Source organism: Ammodytes marinus (assembly GCF_949987685.1).
Source record: "Ammodytes marinus genome assembly, chromosome: 7".
Classification (NCBI taxonomy): Eukaryota; Metazoa; Chordata; class Actinopteri; order Uranoscopiformes; family Ammodytidae; genus Ammodytes; species Ammodytes marinus.
In genome coordinates this window covers 11,845,320-11,865,870 of record NC_137211.1, presented here as the reverse complement: position 1 = coordinate 11,865,870, position 20,551 = coordinate 11,845,320, and the positions used below count along the sequence as shown (strand labels likewise).

General features: G+C 43.2%; 1 protein-coding gene across 1 annotated transcript in view; it reads right to left on the bottom strand.

Moving 5' to 3' along the window:
• The window catches only part of huwe1 (HECT, UBA and WWE domain containing E3 ubiquitin protein ligase 1), a 47,163-nt gene that overhangs the window by 15,140 nt on the left and 11,472 nt on the right, over window positions 1–20,551 (bottom strand). The window contains exons 24-52 of the mRNA XM_080031731.1: window positions 19,988–20,233; window positions 19,714–19,847; window positions 19,516–19,628; window positions 19,246–19,428; window positions 18,916–19,132; window positions 18,700–18,822; window positions 17,605–17,842; window positions 16,770–17,180; window positions 14,929–15,051; window positions 14,742–14,837; window positions 14,335–14,604; window positions 14,010–14,162; window positions 13,795–13,922; window positions 13,586–13,667; window positions 13,092–13,268; window positions 12,384–12,935; window positions 11,302–11,497; window positions 11,015–11,182; window positions 10,740–10,903; window positions 10,587–10,653; window positions 9,925–10,166; window positions 9,620–9,831; window positions 9,308–9,490; window positions 8,974–9,146; window positions 8,749–8,888; window positions 5,881–5,956; window positions 5,289–5,384; window positions 3,690–3,817; window positions 3,450–3,609 (exon numbers count right to left, since the gene is read on the bottom strand). Coding sequence (XP_079887857.1) covers window positions 3,450–3,609; window positions 3,690–3,817; window positions 5,289–5,384; window positions 5,881–5,956; window positions 8,749–8,888; window positions 8,974–9,146; window positions 9,308–9,490; window positions 9,620–9,831; window positions 9,925–10,166; window positions 10,587–10,653; window positions 10,740–10,903; window positions 11,015–11,182; window positions 11,302–11,497; window positions 12,384–12,935; window positions 13,092–13,268; window positions 13,586–13,667; window positions 13,795–13,922; window positions 14,010–14,162; window positions 14,335–14,604; window positions 14,742–14,837; window positions 14,929–15,051; window positions 16,770–17,180; window positions 17,605–17,842; window positions 18,700–18,822; window positions 18,916–19,132; window positions 19,246–19,428; window positions 19,516–19,628; window positions 19,714–19,847; window positions 19,988–20,233 — 5,251 coding nt within the window. The remainder of the gene's footprint in view (window positions 1–3,449; window positions 3,610–3,689; window positions 3,818–5,288; window positions 5,385–5,880; window positions 5,957–8,748; window positions 8,889–8,973; window positions 9,147–9,307; window positions 9,491–9,619; window positions 9,832–9,924; window positions 10,167–10,586; window positions 10,654–10,739; window positions 10,904–11,014; window positions 11,183–11,301; window positions 11,498–12,383; window positions 12,936–13,091; window positions 13,269–13,585; window positions 13,668–13,794; window positions 13,923–14,009; window positions 14,163–14,334; window positions 14,605–14,741; window positions 14,838–14,928; window positions 15,052–16,769; window positions 17,181–17,604; window positions 17,843–18,699; window positions 18,823–18,915; window positions 19,133–19,245; window positions 19,429–19,515; window positions 19,629–19,713; window positions 19,848–19,987; window positions 20,234–20,551) is intronic.

The following is a 20,551-nucleotide window of genomic DNA, read 5'->3' as shown; positions in this document are numbered from 1 at the left end:
ATAAAATTCATGTTCTGCATTATTTTGGTTTGTAACTGATAAGAGCTAGTCAGGAAGGCACTACTCTCTGTTTGCCATGTGAAGCTGGAACCAAATTTGGAATTATAGGCTGAACATTTTGCAAGGATTAAAGTTTGAAACATTTCTATACATTTGACATGAGTGTATATATATATATATATATATATACACATACACATATATATATATATATATACACATACATACATACACACACATATATATATATATATATACACATACATACATACACACACATATATATATATATAAAAAGTGCCTTGCAAAAGTATTCATACCCCTTGGAATTTTCCACATTTTGTCACGTCACAACCACACACGTACATTTATTTTATTGGGATTTCATGTGATAGACCAACACAAGGTGGTGCATCATTGTGAAGTGGAATGAAAATGAAATATGGTTTTAATTTTTTTTAGAAATAAAAAACTGAAAAGCGTGGCGTGCATAAGTATTCAGCCCCCTGAGTCAATACGTTGTAGAACCACCTATCGCTGCAATAACAGCTGCAAGTCTATTGGGGTATGTCTCTACCAGCTTTGCCCATCTAGAGACTGATATTTTTGCCCATTCTTCTTTGCAAAATAGCTCAAGCTTCAGATTCAGCATCAGATTGGATGGAGAGCGTCTGTCAACAGCAATTTTCAAGTCTTTCCAGATATTCTCAATTGTATTGAGGTCTGGACTTTGACTGGGCCATTCTAACACATGACTATGCTTTGATTTGAACCATTCCATAGTATATCTGGCTGTATGTTTAGGGTATTTAACCTTCTGGAAGGTGAACCTCCACCCCAGTCTCAAGTCTTTTGCAGACTAACAGGTTTTTCTGCCCTGTATTTGGCTCCATCCATCTTCCCATCAACTCTGAGCAGCTTCCCTGTCCCTGCTGAAGAACAGGACCCCAACAGCATGATGCTCCCACCACCTTGTTTCACGGTAGAGATGGTGTGTACAGTCCCCTCCATAAGTATCGGAACAGTGAGGCCAATTCCCTTATTTTTGCTGTAGACTGGAAACATTTGGGTTTGACACCAAAAGATGAATATGAGACAATAGCTCAACATTTCAGCTTTCATTTACAGGTATTCACATCTGGATCCGATACACAACTGAGAAGATATCATTATTTGTAAAGGAACACCACATTTTTAGGCGAGCAGAAGTATTGGAACAGATAGACTTTAAATAAATTAAAGTGAATAAAACGTACTATTTTGTCACAAATCCTTTGCTTGCAATAATCGCATCAAGCCTGTGACCCATTGACATCACAAAACGTTTGCATTCTTCTTTTGTGGTGCTTTTCCAGGCTTTCACCGCAGCCTCATTCAGTTGCTGTTTGTTTTGGGGGGTTACTCCCTTCGGTCTCCTCTTTAGCAGGTAAAATGCATGCTCTATAGCGTTTAAGTCTGGAGATTGACTTGGCCAGTCTAAAACCTTCCATTTCTTGCCCCTGATGAACTCCTTTGTTGTTTTTGCAGTTTTTTTGGATCATTATCTTGCTGCATGATGGAGCATCTTCCAATCAGTTTGGTTGCATCTTTCCTTAAATTGTCAGACAAAATGTTTCTGTAAACTTCTGAGTTCATTTTGCTGTTGCCATCATGTGTTACATCATCAATGAAGAATATTGAGCCCGTCCCAGAAGAAGCCATGCAAGCCCAAGCCATGACATTGCCTCCACTGTGTTTCACAGATGAGCTTGTATGTTTGGGATCATGAGTAGATCCTTTCTTTCTCCAAACTTTAGCCTTTCCATCACTTTGGTAAAGGTTCATCTTGACAACAACACAGTAACGCATGATGGCAACAGCAAAATGAACTTAGAAGTCTACAGAAACATTCGGTCTGCCAATTTAAAGAAAGATGCAACCAAACTGATTGGAATATGCTCCATCATGCAGCAAGATAATGATAAAAAAAAACTGCAAAAACAACAAAGGAGTTCATCAGGGGCACAAAGTGGAAGGTTTTAGACTGGCCAAGCCAATCTCCAGACTTAAACGCTATAGAGCATGCATTTTACCTGCTAAAGAGGAGACCAAATTGAGTAACCCCTCAAAACAAACAGCAACTGAATGAGGCTGCGGTGAAAGCCTGGAAAAGCATCACAAAAGAAGAATGCAAACATTTTGTGATGTCAATGGGTCACAGGCTTGATGCAGTTATTGCAAGCAAAGTATTTACGACAAAATATTACGGTTTATTCACTTTAATTTATTTAAAGTCTATCTGTTCCAATACTTTTGCTTGCCTAAAAATGTTGTGTTCCTTTTCAAAAAAATATATCTTCTCAGTTGTGTATCAGATCCAGATGTGAATACCTGGAAATGAAAGCTGAAATGTTGAGCTATTGTCTCATATTCATCTTTTGGTGTCAAACCCAAATGTTTCCAGTCTACAGCAAAAATAAAGGAATTGGCCTCACTGTTCCGATACTTATGGAGGGGACTGTATATGGTGATGTGCAGAGTTAGTTTTCCGCCACACATTGCTCTTTGCGTTAAGGCCAAAAATGTCCTTTTTGGTCTCATCTGACCAGAGCACCTTCCTCCAACCCTTGCCATAAGCTATGCGGGGACACAGCATATTCAGATGAGACCAAACTTGAGGTTTTTGGCCTGAATGCAAAATTCAATGTGTTGCGGAAACTAAAACCCTATACACACACCATCCTCACCGTGAAACATGGTGGTGGCAGCATCATGCTATGGGGATGCTTTTCTTCAGCAGGTACAGGGAAGCTGCTCAGAGTTGATGGGAAGATGGATGGAGCCAAATACAGGACAGAAAACCTGTTAGAGTCTGCAAAAGACTTGAGACTGGGGCAGAGGTTCACCTTCCAGAGGGACAACTAGCCTAAAAATACAGCCAGATCTACTATGGAATGGTTTATATCAAAGCATAGTCATGTGTTAGAATGGTCCAGTCAAAGTCCAGACCTCAATACAATTGAGAATCTCTGGAAAGACTTGAAAATTGCTGTTGACAGACGCTCTCCATCCAATCTGATGCTAAATCTGAAGCTCAAGCTATTTTTTAAAGAAGAATGGGCAAAAATGTCAGTCTGTAGATGGGCAAAGCTGGTAGAGACATACCCCAATAGACTTGCAGCTGTTATTGCAGCGATAGGTGGTTCACAACATACTGACTCAGGGGGGCTGAATACTTCTGCACGCCACACTTTTCAGTTTTTTATTTATAAAAAAAAATTAAAACCACGTTTAATTTTCATTCCACTTCACAATTATGCGCCACTTTGTGTTGGTCTATCACATAGAATCCCAATAAAATAAATGTACGTGTGTGGTTATAACGTGACTAAATGTTGAACATTTCAAGGGGTATGAATACTTTTGCAAGGCACTGTATATATATATTAGTAATAAATGATCTGGCTTACCATTGTTGGAGAACATGTTGTCAAATTCTATGATGAGGTCATCATCCCTGTCAAACCTTTCGAAGCGGATGTGTGGCGCGGCATTGATATCGGGGAAGTCTTCATCCAACTCCATCTCTGAACCGTCATCATCATCATCCTCATCTCCTTCTTCATCATCCTAGTGGAAAAGTGTGGACCATGAGTCTTCAGCATAGGCAACAATCTAGACGTACTGAACCTATCTGCATTCATCCATACCTGATCCTCCTCCTCCTCTTCTTCCTCCTCTTCCTCTTCATCCTGACTGTCTTCGTCATCATTGCTGCCACTAGAATCTTCCTCCTGCGTGTGCTCCTCATCCTCTGGTTCCAGGATGTTCATGGAATCTGACAGAAGAGATTAAACCACAGGCTCTTAGAAGAAGACCTTAAAACACTGATGAATGAAAATGTCAATAAGACTACCGTAATTTTCGGACTATAAGCCGCGACTTTCCCCCCATTTTTCAACCCTGTTATTACACAGCACAGTATATGTTCTGTAGCTACTAGGGATGGGCGTTAGTAATCGAGTACTCCTCGTTTCAAATGAACTCGATTGGTGGATGAGGAAAATCGTTTTTTTTTTTATTCTTTTTTTAGTGTCTGTAGCCTTTATTTTAAAATGTTATATACGTGTACAAAACGGCACAAAACGGATAAAATAAAGTTTAACGAAATTAAATATTTTGCTGCAAGTGCAATGAACTGAGCGTTGTGTCAAACATCAACTGCAAATAACTGCCACCTCCGTGCCACCGCAGCGCAGCCTGAGTTCTCCACAGCACCGCGGAGCTGAACACGGTCTCTCCTTTCTTCTCCAGAACATTTTTAGGAATATAACTGTCCAATTATTTCAAAGCAGATGATAAAGTTACGTTTATAAAAATGGGAGATGACACCTGTTACTCTCAGTTAGTAATGAGTAGACTCCAGGTGAGCATGCAAGGTGCTCTCCGCTTGGAAAGAAAAGAAGAAGCAAGGCTTACTTCAGGCACATTCGCTCCGAGCCAACAACAGTTAAGAAGCCTTCAATAGGGGATAAGATTCAAAAACCGACCGATGTAACGTTCCGTTAATGAGGAATTAGTCGCGGTAATTATTCACGGACACAGAGTGAGCATTACGCGGTTGGATATAGGCCTGCAATTATCTGCTTTGGTGAGTTATTTATATGTATTTAAATTGTAGAACAATCATTTTATATTATCTGCTGCCCTTCTTATTTTAAATGGTGACTTAGGCTATTTTTTTTTGTTACAACTACAGCCCATGCTTTTTTTCTCTTTTTTTCTCGCCATCGCAGACCTACTCGATCGGTTTAAAATGTGGCCTGTCTATTTAATTACTTTCAGTGAGGAAAATGTGTTTTAAACTTGTGGAAAAAAATCCTTAATGTCATATGGCAACTGTGACTGTTTGACATAAGCATTGAGCGCTTTATTGCGGTCAACCGTTGTTCTGCAGACAGATGCGTTGCGTTCTAAAAATAGAAAAAAGTTTAACGAGGAATCGATTGATCCTCGAGGAATGCAAGCGATCACAAGAGTAGCGAAAACACTCGTGCCCATCCCTAGTAGCTACTATTGCACTAAATGGTAAACACTTACTTACGTTATGCAAATATGCAACTTGTTTGTTGAAATGTTAATAAATAGGAGCTTCCTCAAGCAGCCATCTCTTTCCCGACAATCCCCGCTGTGCACAAACTCTTACATATGGTAATTAAACATTATAACACCTGCGGCTTATAGTCCAGTGCGGTTTATAGTGCGGAAAATACGGTAGCTAAAACAACTGTGATCTGCTAAAGCCTTACCTTCCCGGTTTGCCTGAAGAGTGGATGTCTGGCTAATATTGGAAGGAGCCTCATCCATCAACACATCCTCTTGCGATTCATCTTCACCGCGTCCCACTGTGTGACAGTAAAGTATACTAGTTATGCAACAGCCCTGGGTTTGAAAAACCAAAATGTTACGGCATGCTGGAATCACCAAATATCATAAAAAGTATAGAAATATGAATATTATAGGGAGCTGTCATTCCACGGAGCAACCAAAATCTGTTAAGTGCAACTAAACATCTTCAGCGGATGCACGGGATTGCCAGAAATTTAACAAGTCTGATGTTTGGAGGATCTTTTTCTTTTCTTTTTATTCATGAATATAATATAGGACATTTCAAGGAAAGGAATGTGAGATCTTCTACTGCTACATCTTGCCCCCCTGCAAGATGTAGCAGTAGAAGCCAATCAACAACTTTAAACATCGGCATTATTTAAGTCTATTTTTTTGTGTGCTGTTGTTGAGTGTGTAGGTAAAAAGGATTGACCGCAATTGTAAAGATTCAGCTATCTAATTTAGTTTTAGCAGCTAACCACACAACAATCCCAAATTAATCCAATGGCTTACCTATAATTGTGCTGTTGACAGTGCCAGCATCTCTCTCCAGCAGCTCATCAATCAGATCCACCAGCTCGTTCTCGACCTAAAAACATAGGGAGATAAACACAAATGCAATGTCAGCTATAAGGTTAGCTAATGTGTGTGTCTGTGGATCAGAAGGTAGAGCGATGTGTCCCCTGATCACAGGGTTTGGCGGCTCTATCCCATCCTTCTGTCCACATGTCCATTACAATGACTGACTTTTAAGGCTGTATGGGCTGTGAAATACCATTATGGTGTTCTCTTCATGTAATGTGCAATATGTGTGGATTGTGTTTTTTTTATTTAACGCTTATTGATTTCTGTTGTAAAAGGAAGCTGTGTTCCCGTCCACGACAAGTATCCAAAGGGGACAATAAAGTGTAACTTTACTTAAAGAGATCCTATTATACTACTTTTCTGGTCTTAATTTCTTGTTTTACACTGCTATAGAGCAACCTGACACGAATCACATCACAAAAAACTATGTAGATTTTCGGGAAGCTCTTTCTCTTATTTTGGCGATCCAGCACGTCCTGTCAACACTTGAGTGTGTGTGCTTCGGTAATCTCCGCTCACTCCGCCTGTGCTTCGGGGATCTCCGCTCCCCTCCCCCCCTCCTGCAAACCCCACTCCGTTGTGATTGGTTACTTTCCTTCCGGAACACTTTCAGTGGCGGGAAGCGCGAGCATGGACCTATATGGGCGCGAGGCAGACGCGAACAGGGAAGTGACAGCATTACCATACATGGAAACATCCGCGTGGTGACGTCACGAAGTTACATGCGACGTCACAAAGTTACGGAAGGGTTAGACCGCTCTGAACCGCTCTGAACACGTGACTTCTCGACTGGCTAGAATAGTGTTTAGTGCTCTGCACAGACACCCCAGACGGTCAGCAGGGAATACGTCGAAATGCATGTAAGTCATTATTTGATAATTTAGTATGGTTAAGCATGACTATGAATCATCATAACAACGTTTATAGGTCATAAAAGTCAAAAAGCATCATAGGTCCTCTTTAAGGACAGGCCAGCGCCCTGCGCGGTAGCTTACGATCAGTGTTGGGAACGTTACTTTAAAAAAGTAATTATAGTTACTCACTAGGGATGGGCATTTTAAGAAATTTCATTGATCGATCATCGGGAAAATTAACGAGCAATCGTTATCTTTTTACATATTAAAAAAATGCCAACAGAACATCCAAAATACAGCGTTTTACCATAGACTGTATACAAGAGGTTTTTACTCAATTACATCTTTATTCCAAGAACTTCTAGGCAAACAACAATCTATTAAGACAAGGCAACTGGTAATAATAAAATGCGGCGCTGGTGATAGCCCGAGGCTATGAGCCAATGCTACGATACCTTGAAACACATATGCGCCTCCTAAGATGCTGGCAAAGACTGCATAAGGGCACGGCACGTTTCTCTGAGTGTTAAACGACCTAACGTTACTTCATCTAATAAACAATATGTGCAAATTAGTTCCCTGATTAAGGCGAAGTAGGAAAGCATAGACGCTAAAGTTAGCAGCTAATGCTAGCGGCGCTAACGTCACACGTTAAACAGGGTCGGATGTAGGCTTCAATGTACAAGTGGTACATAATTCAGTTTGTTTAAGTGTTTTACTTATACAAGGTTTCACAATGCTTAATGCACTTAGTTATTTTCGGTTCTAAAGCTGTCCCATGGACCTGTCAGATGCCAAACTTCCCCTTGACTTCTTCCTGTTTACGGCAGCTTGCAGGCTGCTGCCTGCCTGAGCCTGTTCTGTTGTCTCCTACTACTAGTTAAGTATCTCCCCCTGCTGGTCGGATGTTTAATTGCTGCCCATACAGTCTTTGGTGCTGCCACATAGTGAAATTCATTGCTGTGCTGCCGGACTCACACTGCGCAACACAATGGCTATATGATCGATAACAATTTCACGTGATTGACAATATTCTTAACGAGCAATGATCGAGCAATCGATTAATTATGCCCATCCCTATTACTCACTACTTTTTCCAAAAAGTAATTGAGTAAGTAACTGAATTACTTTATAATAAAAGTAACTAGTTACCAGGGAAAGTAACTATTTGCGTTATTGTAAAAAAAAAAAAAAAAAAGTTGCTATATGTCAAAGAATTTGGATTTTTCTGAGCAGTTTTCACAAGTCAGTTGAAATGAGTAAAACAGACAGGTACTTGTACGTAACATTCAATATGTATTGCACATCAACAGACAGCAAGAGGTTCATCCTGCACTTCAAGTGTTTTGTTCTCAACAAAAGTAAACATTTATATTATCTCTACCTTGAAGATGCCAACTTTTCATTGGATTGCTCCGGACTCGCCATCTCTGCTGCTTCTTCGAATATGTTTGGTGTGTGTATGGTGCGCATGGCCTGGCTTCGATTGGCTACCATGAAACATGACTCTGCCTTAGCCAATCATAATCGCATATCTCGTTGTTAACCCACCCGGTCTCCTCACTAACAGTTTGTGTATGGGGGTGCGTTCGGATTACGCAGTTTATTCAATCAATTCATAGTAACGCACCGCATTTAACGTTCAGTAACAATAACAGCGTTGTAACGCCGGAAAAAGTAATTAGTTAAATTAGCCCGTTACTGGAAAAATAACGGCGTTATTCCAAACACTGCTTACGATGTGTGAGTGCATGCGTGACTGAGCAGTATAGACCTGGCAAAGGTATTTGGATTAAAATGTCTAAAACAACTTTAGACATTTAGCCTGGAGACATTGGCATTACAGAGCTCTGTTCTCTACCATTGGAAATACCAACTTTTATATGCTGGTCATAAAACAATAGATTTTAAATAGGGGGCTTTGTAGTGAAAGCTCAATCACCTGCATGGCCTGTGTGTTTAGAGTCTCTGGTTGACCAGCAATGACCACCGTGTCTCCTTCCGTCTCTCCATCCATGAGGTCGCTGTCTGTTCCCTGCACCCTGTGGTTGCCCTCCACTGGCTCGGCCTCACCAGACTCTCCTGGAATAGAAACCAATAATTAACCACAGACATATTTGGAATCACTGGAGGGATTTGAACTATCTCATCTGAGTCATGTACATACCTTGGTCCTGAGTGTTGCTGTTGCTGTCCCTGGTGGTGCCCACGGTGTCATGTTCAGCCTTGTTCTTGCTGGAGCCTCCTTTGCCCCCAAACAGACTGCTGGGCTGGTTGACAATGCGGGACAGAGTCTCCAGAGGCTTCAGGGCAGCGTTCACTGTGTTGGCCATGTTGGGACTAAACCAAATGATGTAAAGAAAGAATGGGGAGTCATTTAACACTGATTCCATTCAATACTTTGTAGTATGCTGTCTAATCCGTAGATCGCACTTTGTGGTGCAGGCCCCTGGTCTACTACCATCTTAAGTGCAAAATTAAATTAAGGTGTTATCATTTACCTGGACAAATCCAAGCTATGAGGCACCCGGGCTAAGTCGTTGACTAGTCCTTTCTTAAGGAAGAGCCTTATGATATAATTCATGCCATTGTGTTGTGTCTTGGCTGCGGCTGTGCTGTAGAAACTGGATGTGGAAGGACATGATTCCATGATGGTGCTGATGATGCACATCACTGCCTGAAGCCTGTGAAATAGATGTGAAGGACAAAAAGTGTTAATGGGAATAATGTTGTGTACAGATCCATATGGATTACTCCATCATGGGTTACAGTATCAATATCAGGCTGGTTAACTAATTATCTGTGCTTCTTACCGGGCATGTTTTTCGGTTCCTTCAGCCATTGCTAGAGCTCGACTAAGTGCAGCCTTCACTTCATTGACCAGAGCCACCTGGGCATCAGTGCCGGTGCCGGCAGCTGCCAGACTGGCTAGGAAAAGACGTGCCAAGGCTGGGGTGTCCTTGTCCTCCAAATTCTGTGTGTGGGGCAGTAAATGGTCGAGCACGAAGGCAAGAACACTGCAATCCTGTTAGGCGAAAGGGAGTTCAAAACAGGTTTAAAAAAACTATGTAAAAGGCATAATGATAAAAGGCTGCCAAGATGTTGTCTAACTACCTACCTCCTTAATGAGCTCAGACTGTCCTGCAGTGTAGCAGTAGGACGCGATGAGTGTGGCGATGCCCACGTACGAGCGGACCAGTTCAGCAAGCAGTCGCAGGATGGTGGACGTAGGCATTAAAGGCTTGCTTGCCTTCACCTTAGCTGCTTTGCTTTCCTCTGAGCTGGTACTTTTCTCTCCCTCCTGTTCTTTCTTTTCCTCTCGCATCTCTTCAGGCGTGGAAGCTGAGGATGTTAGGATGACTAAATGATGGGATACACAAATCATAAAATGTAAACACACACATATGGATAACTACCTTACATGAATAAAACTCAAATCCAAATAAATTTTATAATTTGTTCTATTTTGCACTGAAAATATAGCATATAATCATAAGCGAACCAAAGCAGTGATCTGTATTCTTGGAAGAGGGGATTTTCATCAAAATCGTTTATTAAATTATTGGTGTGTCAAAATAGTTGAATTGGGATTTTTTTTTTTTTAACTACAGCATGACTTGACTGATTCCACTACACTGTTGGCATACATACTTTTACCATGCAGTTAAGTGCTTTGCAATAAATAAAACAAATAGAATGACAGCTAAGCAAATGATGTGATAAGAAAAGACAGACATCTGTGCAGTTACTTTGCACAGGTATTTTGGGTTTAAGTCTCACCGTCTCCTTGTGGTGTGCCAGACTGGGAAGCCTCAGCCACAGCGCCATCAGCAGCAAACACTTGAGTCTGAGAGGAAGACACAAAGCTCTTCTTTTAACTGGGGATATTACACTTTTCATATTTTAATAGAGGACAACTTGTCAGAGACTCACAGTGATAGGGAATGCAGACTGGGAGTCAAAATCGCTGCCCTGACGGGTGAGTCTGTACTGCTGGTAAACATCATCACCAACATCCTGCAATATCTGGCACAGGTCTGGACCACCAGGCACCGCTGCTGCTGCTGCTGCTGCTGCACGCTCTTCTGGACGCTCAGCTGTGCCAAACACACAAAAACACACTTAACTGAAATTCTCAAATGACTAAGTAAACTAAATTGAAATATACACCTATCCAATAGATAAATATTATTTTCAACATGTCTCACGTTCTTCAGGAGCATGGTAGGCAGCCAGAGCATTGAGCATGTCATAGATGACCTCCTTGATAGTGTCAGGGATAGTGGGCAAGGGGGACAGTTTCAGAGGAGTGGTCTTCACCAGCTGCACAGCATTGGGTCCCTTAATTCGAAGGTTCTCAAACTCGTCATCAGAGGCTGGAGGGAAAAATAGACTTGTGTGAGAGCTTGATGGGGTTTAAAATTGTAAACAATGTTCAATCGCTAAATAAATCTGTCAAACCAATTTACAGGAACTGGAAAGCTTGGAAACTTACCTGTGCCAGCTCCGCGGGGTGCAGGCAGAGCAATGCGGACACAATTGTTGGCCGTTTCAGCAAAGCATTCAGGGTTACGGCAAGCAGCAGGTCCCAGGACGCGAAGGATATAATTGATTTCTCTGGAACCAAGGCTGCCTGACACCACTCCTGAGGTAGTACTACCTGCTCCACTGGTCACTGCTGACCTCACCACCTATGGCAGCAGATTGTTGAACGTTACGTTTATGGTGTCAATCTTAGAAGAAGTATTCAGAAAGTAGCCATATTTAACAAAATAACATTGGTAATGCAACAACTAATGCCTCGTTTCCACTGAGCAGAGCGGTCTGGGACAGTGCGGCTCAGAGCGGTACAGCTCGCTTGCGCTAGATCTGGCGAGTGTCTCCACCACAGACCCTATATCCTTTAGGTAGGCGGGGTTTAGGTGGGATGGCGATAGCCGGCGCCAGAACATGGGTCAAAGTATCGGGCCGTGGAACGACTGCGGCCAAGCCAGCTGTCTCTCGTTTTTGATTAGTCAAACCAGCCGGTCTTATATCCCCCCCCCCCATTGTGAGCGTATTTACGCCGGTAAATGCACACCGAGAAAGCCTGGACGGCTTGGTGCAAGCCGACTGGCACAGTGAGCGAACAGGGCTTGCCGCGGCAGCTACGTAACTACGGTGACATCGTTGCAGCGGAACATGGTTTAATGAATTTAATGAAGAGGAAAAACACCACACAATAAACGACAGAGAGATAAAATAGAGAGCTGTGTGCCGACATTTTCACTAAACGTAAGACTGAGGTGACTACACACTGTGGCTTAAGGGGGAAATAATTCTTTCGACCAATCAACGGGCAGCAGTGTGTAGCTCCACCCTTTCAGACGGCGTGGTACCCCAACGGAGGAGCACTGATAATAGGAGCGGCTAAGCTCGCTTATTTTGGGACTCTACCGAACTGGCAATGGAAACGCCAATATAAGCGGACTGGGTCGCACCGAACCCAGCCTCTCTGCTCGGTGGAAACAAGGTATAACTGACAGTGTCTTCATATACTATATGAGCTCCACTTTAACAGTATTAGTACAGACTCACCTTCTCCATGGTGTGCCTCAGTGTGGCCGGGTCTTCTATGATGTGTCTGAACAGCAGAGTAACTAGCGGGGTGAAGCCATTGAAGCCAGAGCTCTGCGTAAGCCCCAGAATCATCCGGGTGCTCTTAAGCTCAGCAAACATCATAGCGTATTGGTGATTGCGTGTAAGTCGCAAACAAAGACGCAATGTGGCGTGGAGGGTGTCTGGATCCACAGGTACACTAATCATACTGACACAGGCACGGATAAGAACTGTGGTCATGTCCTCAGTCAGGCCTTGCACTACAATATCCGCCCTTTGGGTGCTGTCAGAATCCAGGGAAGATGAGGGGCCAGAGGGGGTCTCCTTCAGCTGGCTGGAATCATCCTTAGGAGCACTCATCTCCACTGCTGCCACAGAGTCCAGATCTGTATGAGTTTCCTCCACTTTGCTCCTATCTCCCTCTTCTCTCTCTGAGTCAGTAATGCTACCAGCCTTGGTAGGCTTTGGCAGGCGAGGTACTCTCTGGACGGTCAACATCACTGGCCTCCTGTTACCAGTCTCCTCGTTTACCTGCCAAATAGAGCGGTTTTAAATCAAAGGAACCCAGCAGACTCCACTAAAACAAGATGCAGGCTCTATTAAAACAACCAAGTATAAACATTAAAGGGTCCAATAATAGTTTTTTTTTGAGAATTGTATGGTAATTGAAATTGTTTCTGTGTATACCTGCACCATGGTGTTAAACTGAACAGTGTATCTCCGGCGGCCAGCTGTGAAGCGCACACTGCTGTCCCCAGCCCTCCACGCCGAGTCAATGGTACTGTTGTTGGATGCACTGTAACTGCACCAACGGCCTGAGCGGTCATCAAACCATCGCCAGTTATTCCCATTGGGCTGGAGATACTAAAAGCACACGAGAGAGAACTTGTAGAAAAGGTGTGCACAAATTGACACAAATGCCTTACAATGTAAAACACAGTAAAGTATTATAAAGTTGACAAGAACAGCAATTTAGGTATAATACGCATTTCGTCTAAATACAGCTCATTGTAGTCGACAATATCATGGATAAACAAAGCAAGTGTGAAGGTTTTTTAATTACTCTGTTCCAATTCCTACTCATTCCACCAATGGATGTTTTCTGCATGTCTGTCCATATGTGTGCTTGTAATTTAGGAAACCTATTTAAGTAAATAACTCTTAAATAACTTGATGTTTACCTTGTTCATTTGTTCCCTGCGTTTTGAAGAGACTGCCATCTTCTCATAGAAGTCAATGATCAACAGCACTGGTGTGATCCATCTGCAGAAAAACAAAGTCAGTTTATATAATTAGTTTAAATTCACAAGTCAAAAATGATAGGGCTTTTGTTGCCGAGTAGAGATTTTCAAGTGAAGAAGAAAATAATTTAGGGCTTTGCAAAACTCACTTTGGTGTCTGGATGTCTTTATGTTCTTTAGCAGCCTGGAGACAGGGTTGCACAACCTCAAGCAGCTTAATCAGCAGATCAAGAATTCCACTGTTCTCAATGACTCTGGCACCCAAAAGCTTCAGTTCCTAAAAAACAGAAAAACAAAGAATTATTTGGGATGTGTAGAAGAATAATGATAAAAAGGTGGTCATCCATGTCTGTGTTTCTGTTACCTCAAAGAGCAACGTGAGCAGCAGAATGCGTGTTGCCAGCTTGGAGGCCTGGGGCAGTGTGGCCATCTGTCTGGTCCACTCAGACACTGTCTTTGTGTCACTAGTAGTCAGGGGTTCAGCCGCCTTAATCAGCACGTCTGCTGCCTCCCACACCTACACACAACATGAACACAATCAGGTTGGCACAAGAATATTGTTTTTTCATTGTCAAGATGTATTAAAAAGCTCACAGTTCTAAAGGACTTTGCAGACCCCCATTAAGAATGTACTGTAGATTAGCCTCTGTCTAAAGAATGCATATGTTAACATGCATACATTCACTGACCTGGTGAACAACCTGGCCGAGGATAAGCTGACTGTACTCTGGGCCACTCCTCTTTATGGCAGTCATCAGCAGATCACAGAGTCTGTAGACAGTGTCCGGCAGTTCGTCCAGGAGATGGAAGCAGCCAGGCAGCATGGAGTCAGTGAAGGTATGCAGCTCTTTGGGGTCTAGCGGCTCAGCTTCCATGAAGCGCTCCAAGCAACGGGCCTCTTCCTCCTCTGCCCGCTCCCTGGCTCTCCGGTCCTCTTCCTCACGCCGACGTGCTGCTTCCTGAAGCACAAATAAAAAACTATGTCAACAGCTGCATAGCAAAATTGTAAGTTGTTCATTCAGGGAGTTTCAATTAGAAACAGATAGTTTAGAGTGAAACTTTTTTCCATGTAACTTTAGCAGTGAGGGTGGCACACCTCAGGAGAGTCGGAGCGCTGCTCCATGCTGACCTCTTGCCCCAGGGACATGGCAATGGCCCTCATCATCTGGTCCTCTTCAGACATAGACAGGTCCTAGGTGGAACAGAGGCAACAATGTCAGCTGCTTGACTTATGAATGTCGGATAACTCAAAGTATGCAAAATGACTGTCTATGAATACTTACTCTTGCTGCTCCACCCATAAGTGGTGGAGGGTGCGTAAGTAGATACTCCGTAGCCTGCTCCATGGTGCTGGTGTTCAGTAGGGACTCCATGGCATGCTCTCTTGAGAAACCCATATCAATCAGCTAAAACACAACAGAAAAAATAAAATATATGATTACAAGAGAAAGCAGAGTTGGTGCTGTAAACAGATAAACAAATAAAAGGAAGGGGGGGTTAAGAGGCTCAAATAATAATGACTGAAATATTTCATTAATGGTAGAGTCAGCAATTCTAATCAAAAATAATTAAATCTCCTCACCGTGTGTTCCAAAAAAAAAAAAACTTTTTGGACAGGTAGTTAGTGACGACTGCTGTTGCCAAGGCAATGCATTTATTATGATGTCCTTCATATCCTTCCCTTCTTTTTTTGAATAATGAGTACACACAACCCCTTTAAAGGGTAACTGCACCTCCTGTTTGAGCTACTGCACAATTTTGAAAAATGCTTTCAGACCATGGATTCTGAATTCCGTTTGAGAACCATTGTTTTTAAACATTCCGACATCAGCCGGCCGACTTTCGGGAAGGGGTGGGCGCGGTGTCTGTGAAGGAGGGGGCTAGCTAGCTGCTAGCTATCACTCAGGAAGATCTGAATGACATGACTTCATTGAAATATCGAGTGACACAAAGTCTAACGGCACTGTCGCTACACAGTGAGCTCATATAGGCTAACACAGATAGGTCGTCTGAGGTGGAGGACTTTTCTTATTCTAAATTGTTGGCGGGTGTTTCTATCGTAGTGTTAGGAGACCGAGTAGCGCAAGTGAACGAGCGGCAGTGTGTGTGTGTGTGTGTGTGTGTGTGTGTGTGAGCGAGGAGAGCGAGCGGTAGCGTGTGTCAATAAAGTGAAACAATGAACGAGTCCGGGTCTGTGTGTGTCTGTGTGTGTGTGTGTTCGCGCAAGCGAGATATTGCAGACACACTGTCGGTAGAAGTGAAGGGTGTTAACCCCCGAAATAACATCCTTGGAGGGACAGTATAACAGTAAACGCTTATGGACCAGTCATGGACCTGTGAAGAGCGTGCCTGGCTTTGCGGCGACGTGATGACGTACATGGGGTCAAAAAAGTCCCATGTACGTCATTTTTCGAATCCGAAGGAAAAAGTTTTTTTCAAATCTTAGTAAAGTTCTAAAATGATTTACAATACAAAACATTTCTTGAATTTCCGATATTTAACATATTGCAATTTTTTTCAATATTAACACCAGCATATATGTGTTCCTTAACAACATAGTGATTTAATTCAGCTTATATCTCAAAAAACAAGTAAAAGGGTGCAGTTACACTTTAATCTCTCCAAAAGACCCAATCTAACCTTTTTCCATCACAATGCTATCCTCATAATAATATATTAAAAAAAATTAAAAAAATAAAGTATGTCCTGTCTTCTCTGAATTTCTATATTTTTCTTGCTAAATCGGTCCCGTCTCTCTAACCCTTCTCTATCCTTTACTCTCTCCATCTCCCCTCTGGGGCATATACCTGCTGAGGATGCTGCTGTTAACTGCATTTTACTTTATTGCTTAAATGGCCACCTAGATCTACAATTATGTAGTGACAAGACTACAGGAACATACCACAGCAGGAAAGCACAAACATCTGACAAATTACAAACAATGCCACCCAATTAAAATAAAAAATAAAAAAGGTAAGACACAATTTGTCCCTATTTGGTCCTGGAAGATTATCCCAAAATATGAAAGTCCAGCATGATGACAAAAAGTGAACAAAACATAAATAATAAAGTGAATTTTTTTTTTATTTGACTAAGAAAGGTGCCAGGCAGTTTTTCACCATACCTGTGTCAGCTGTGACTGGTTAACCTGGGGGTCACGGCGAGGGGTGGAATTGGTTGAGTCGTCAGCCGATCCTGCTGCTGGCCCTCCTGTTGTTGTTGTCGTTGTGGTGGTGGTGGTGGTGGTGGCTGCTGCGGTGGTGGTGGTGGTCGTAGATGTGGTTCCAGTGGATGCCGGTGCTTCTCCACTTGTTGTGGGTGCTCCAGGGGCAACACTGGGAGCCAAAGACCCAGTGGAGGCTGCCTCGTCATCTGGGCGGACTGTTCCCTCTCTTTCCTTAGACAGACGCTCCTGGATAACAGGCTCTCCTCTCAGGATGTGGCAGAGGATGGCCAGCATGGATTCAGCCATCCTTCCTCCATACACCTTCAGCGGCTTCCTATTCCACAGACTGCGGATGCAGCTGAATGCAGCCTAGATCAAGGATAGACTGTGTTACAATAATAAAACGCCATCATACATAATTGGTAAATCCATGTTCTTTAAGTTCCTACAACTCTAGGTAAGAATTTTCTTATAAACCTTAAGGCTGATGCAAGAGTATGTGTATGAGAGACAAAGCATGATACATTTCAACATGGAGTCAAAATTAAGTTATTGTTGTATTATTGATATTCATTACTTGTGGTATTTTAATAGCTTGAGAGGTCATTCAAGTTTGCTGGCTGTTCTTTTATTTTCCTATGACATGGAATTCAATTGCAGATATGCAACAACAGAACAACTATTTGTGAACAGCGAGCAGGCAGGAATCTTATGGTATCCCATCTTTTCTTATTTCCTTGGCAATGGTTTCCCAGGCAACAGGACTTGAATTCGATAGGTAGCGAATACTGACCTTCTGGGTGACTATGAGGAAGCGAAGAGCGCTGAACTGGGGCATGGTCGGGGTGACCCCAGGCATTTTAGCTGGCAGGGAGTGAGGTGAGTCCAGCACAGTGCTTGGATTCACCATTTTCTCCACCAGCATTAACCAAGCATCCAAGAACTCCCCTGTCCCATCTGGTAGATCAGTATGCTCCAGGCCCTCAGACACAGGAACCTTCCCACCCATTGACAGGGCCCAGTTAAATGTCCTGCACAAAAGCAAAACAACCAATAAAAGTACTGTTTTATAACATATAAACTAGGGCTGTCAAATTAACGCGTTAATTTCGATTAATTAATCACAGAAAAATTAACGCGATTAAAAAAATTAACGCAGATTAATCGCACTTCTATAATGCCCTTTGACCAGGTGCAAAAGTGGTGCGTAGCTGCACCGAGCTGCACCTGAAGCAGACACAGCCCGCGCGGGTGAAAGGGAGAAAAGTAAAGAGAGAAGCAGGGGGCCGAGGGGTCTATAGACGGTTTAATAAGCATGAAGGTAGGAAGACATCTTACTTTATTCTCCGCAGCCAGTGTCTGTGCATTATTGATTTAGTGGGTGCAACAATGTAGGCTAGGTTCAAAACAGTATCTCTCAATCTTTCTCCCCGTGTCTCAATTTTGTTTGCTAGCTGTCTCGTCGTCCGCGTAAACGTGTGTGTGTGTGTGTGTGTGTGTGTGTGTGTGTGTGTGTGTGTGTGTGTGTGTGTGCGTGTGTCTCAATATTTTTGCCTATGAGTACGACGATGGTGAATGAATCGGCATAAGCATCTGTGGCAGTGCAGCGCTGTCTGTTGTGGAGACAGAAGTTACGAGAGACGGAGAGAGATAGTGAGAGAGAGAGAGAGAGTGAGAGAGAGACTAGCAGGCTATACAGCTGTTTATAAACAGGTATAAAAGTGTCATAAAAGTATGCGATTAATTTAGATTAATTAATCACAGAGCCTGTTATTAATTAGATTAATTTTTTTAATTGCTTGACAGCCCTAATATAAACTGAATATTATGGATATTTGCAATAACTTTGAACACTGTTCTTGATGTCAGTGCAAAGGGCAGGACTTACTCAAATAAGGCATCATGGCCCCCAGAGCAGAAGAACTTTTGCAGCATGAGATGGTATGGGTACTTCCTCTCATCAAACAGCATTGGAGACGTAAAGCCCACTGAGCAGATGAAGAAAGTCAGCCTGCAAGATAAAAAATAAAAAATCCATATTACCTGTGTGCAATGCATAAATTGAGCATGTTACATCTTGGTACAAGAAGTCTGCTGCTCTCACCTAAAGCGAGGTGTGGGAGTGTAAGGTGGGGGCTGCCAACTCAGACCCTTGGTGAGGAGCTTAGTGAGGGCAGAGGCAGTGGCCCGGGCAGCTGGTGTGGGGGTAGTGCCCGTGCTTGTGGCATGGTGGGAGCGGCGTTGGCGCACTGGGGAGCCCACACACAGCTTCACCAGCAGACCAAAGAGCTCAGCCAGAGCCCTGCCTAGCCGAGAAGAAGCTGGAAAGACACAATAAGGTTAATGAGACAATAAACCTGTGAGGACGTATTGGAGGGATTGTTTGCAATGGCAACAGGCATAAAAGCCCAATTGTGTGTAGAAGTGCCCTCACCAGAAAGCAGTGGTTTAATCTGTTTTATGCGGGTGGCCATAGCTGGGGTTAGTTTGGACTTGGCCTTCGGATCCGTTGCAGTGGGTTCGTCCGTCTCCATGGGAGCCAAGGTGTCCCCGTCTAGACCCATGCCTTCCAATAGTCCACCAGCCGATGCATCTACAGACACAGCCTCTGTGTCTGCTGGATGAAGGCAGAGGCGATGAAGTTGTTAGAGGGTGTACAAGGGATGCTGGGATTTTCAGTGAACAAGTTAAATGGTTAGATTACCAGTTTTCCTGGAGCCAGAGGCTGCTGTTGCGGCAGTGCTGCCAGATGGCTTCTCCTCTTTGGGCACCAGTTTCTGCATGTCAGCCTGACCAAACTCACATCCTGGAGGCAAACTGTTGGGCACAAGGGGAGAGGTGTGTAAGGTACACAGATGATCACCCAAGTTAAAACAAAGGGGGTGAAGGATAAGAGATTCACCTGTTAGGCGTGCAAAGGGACAGCAGCACGGTGCTCTCCCATACCAGAGAGCAGTAGAGCTGACTGAGTTTGTTGAGAACACTCAAACCTAGCTGGGAGCCCCACTGGTTGACTGAGATAGCTCGGATTTCACTCTGTTTACAGAAGAGAAAAACATTCAGAGTTGTAATAATAAGATAAACAGATCCACTTTGTGAAATCAAGTGATTTTAGGCTATTAAAAAGGAGGGTGGGGTGTCAATTTTGTTTGTTAAGTAAATGCATCCATATTTACCTGTCCGACTCTGCAAGTGTGGACAAACATAAGGATGTACGCATGCGCTGCGGTTAGAGCATGTAGCAGTGGTGTGGCACGGGCTGACAACGTGGCATCAGTGACATGGCCCGCGTTAGCCAGTTCTCTGAGAAGCACAGACCCACCAGGCACCTCAATTGGTCGATGAAGTGGCTCCAGAGACGTCAGGATACTGTCCAGTTGGCACAAGCCCTCCTGGAGTACCTTAGGCTCGTGTGATAGAGTCTAATGCGGGGAAAAACACATCAGTATACATTCAGCAAAATTATGTTTCTTTTACCTCTTATCATCAAGTTGCCCAGGGACTGCAGATTAAATTGAGTCTATAGCCCCTTTTACACAGTTTGCGGCATATTAACGGAACAACATCACTCCAATATGCCGGCTTTGCTTGCTTCTGTGTTATTTACACAGAACCAAGCAACGCCGGCCTGCTGGCGCATCAGTAGCCCCTTTTACACAGCGTTTCGGAATGAAAGAGGTGCTTGTAAACAGCGTCAGGTGTGACGTAAACATTTAGCGCCGCGCCGGTCAGCTGCTTTA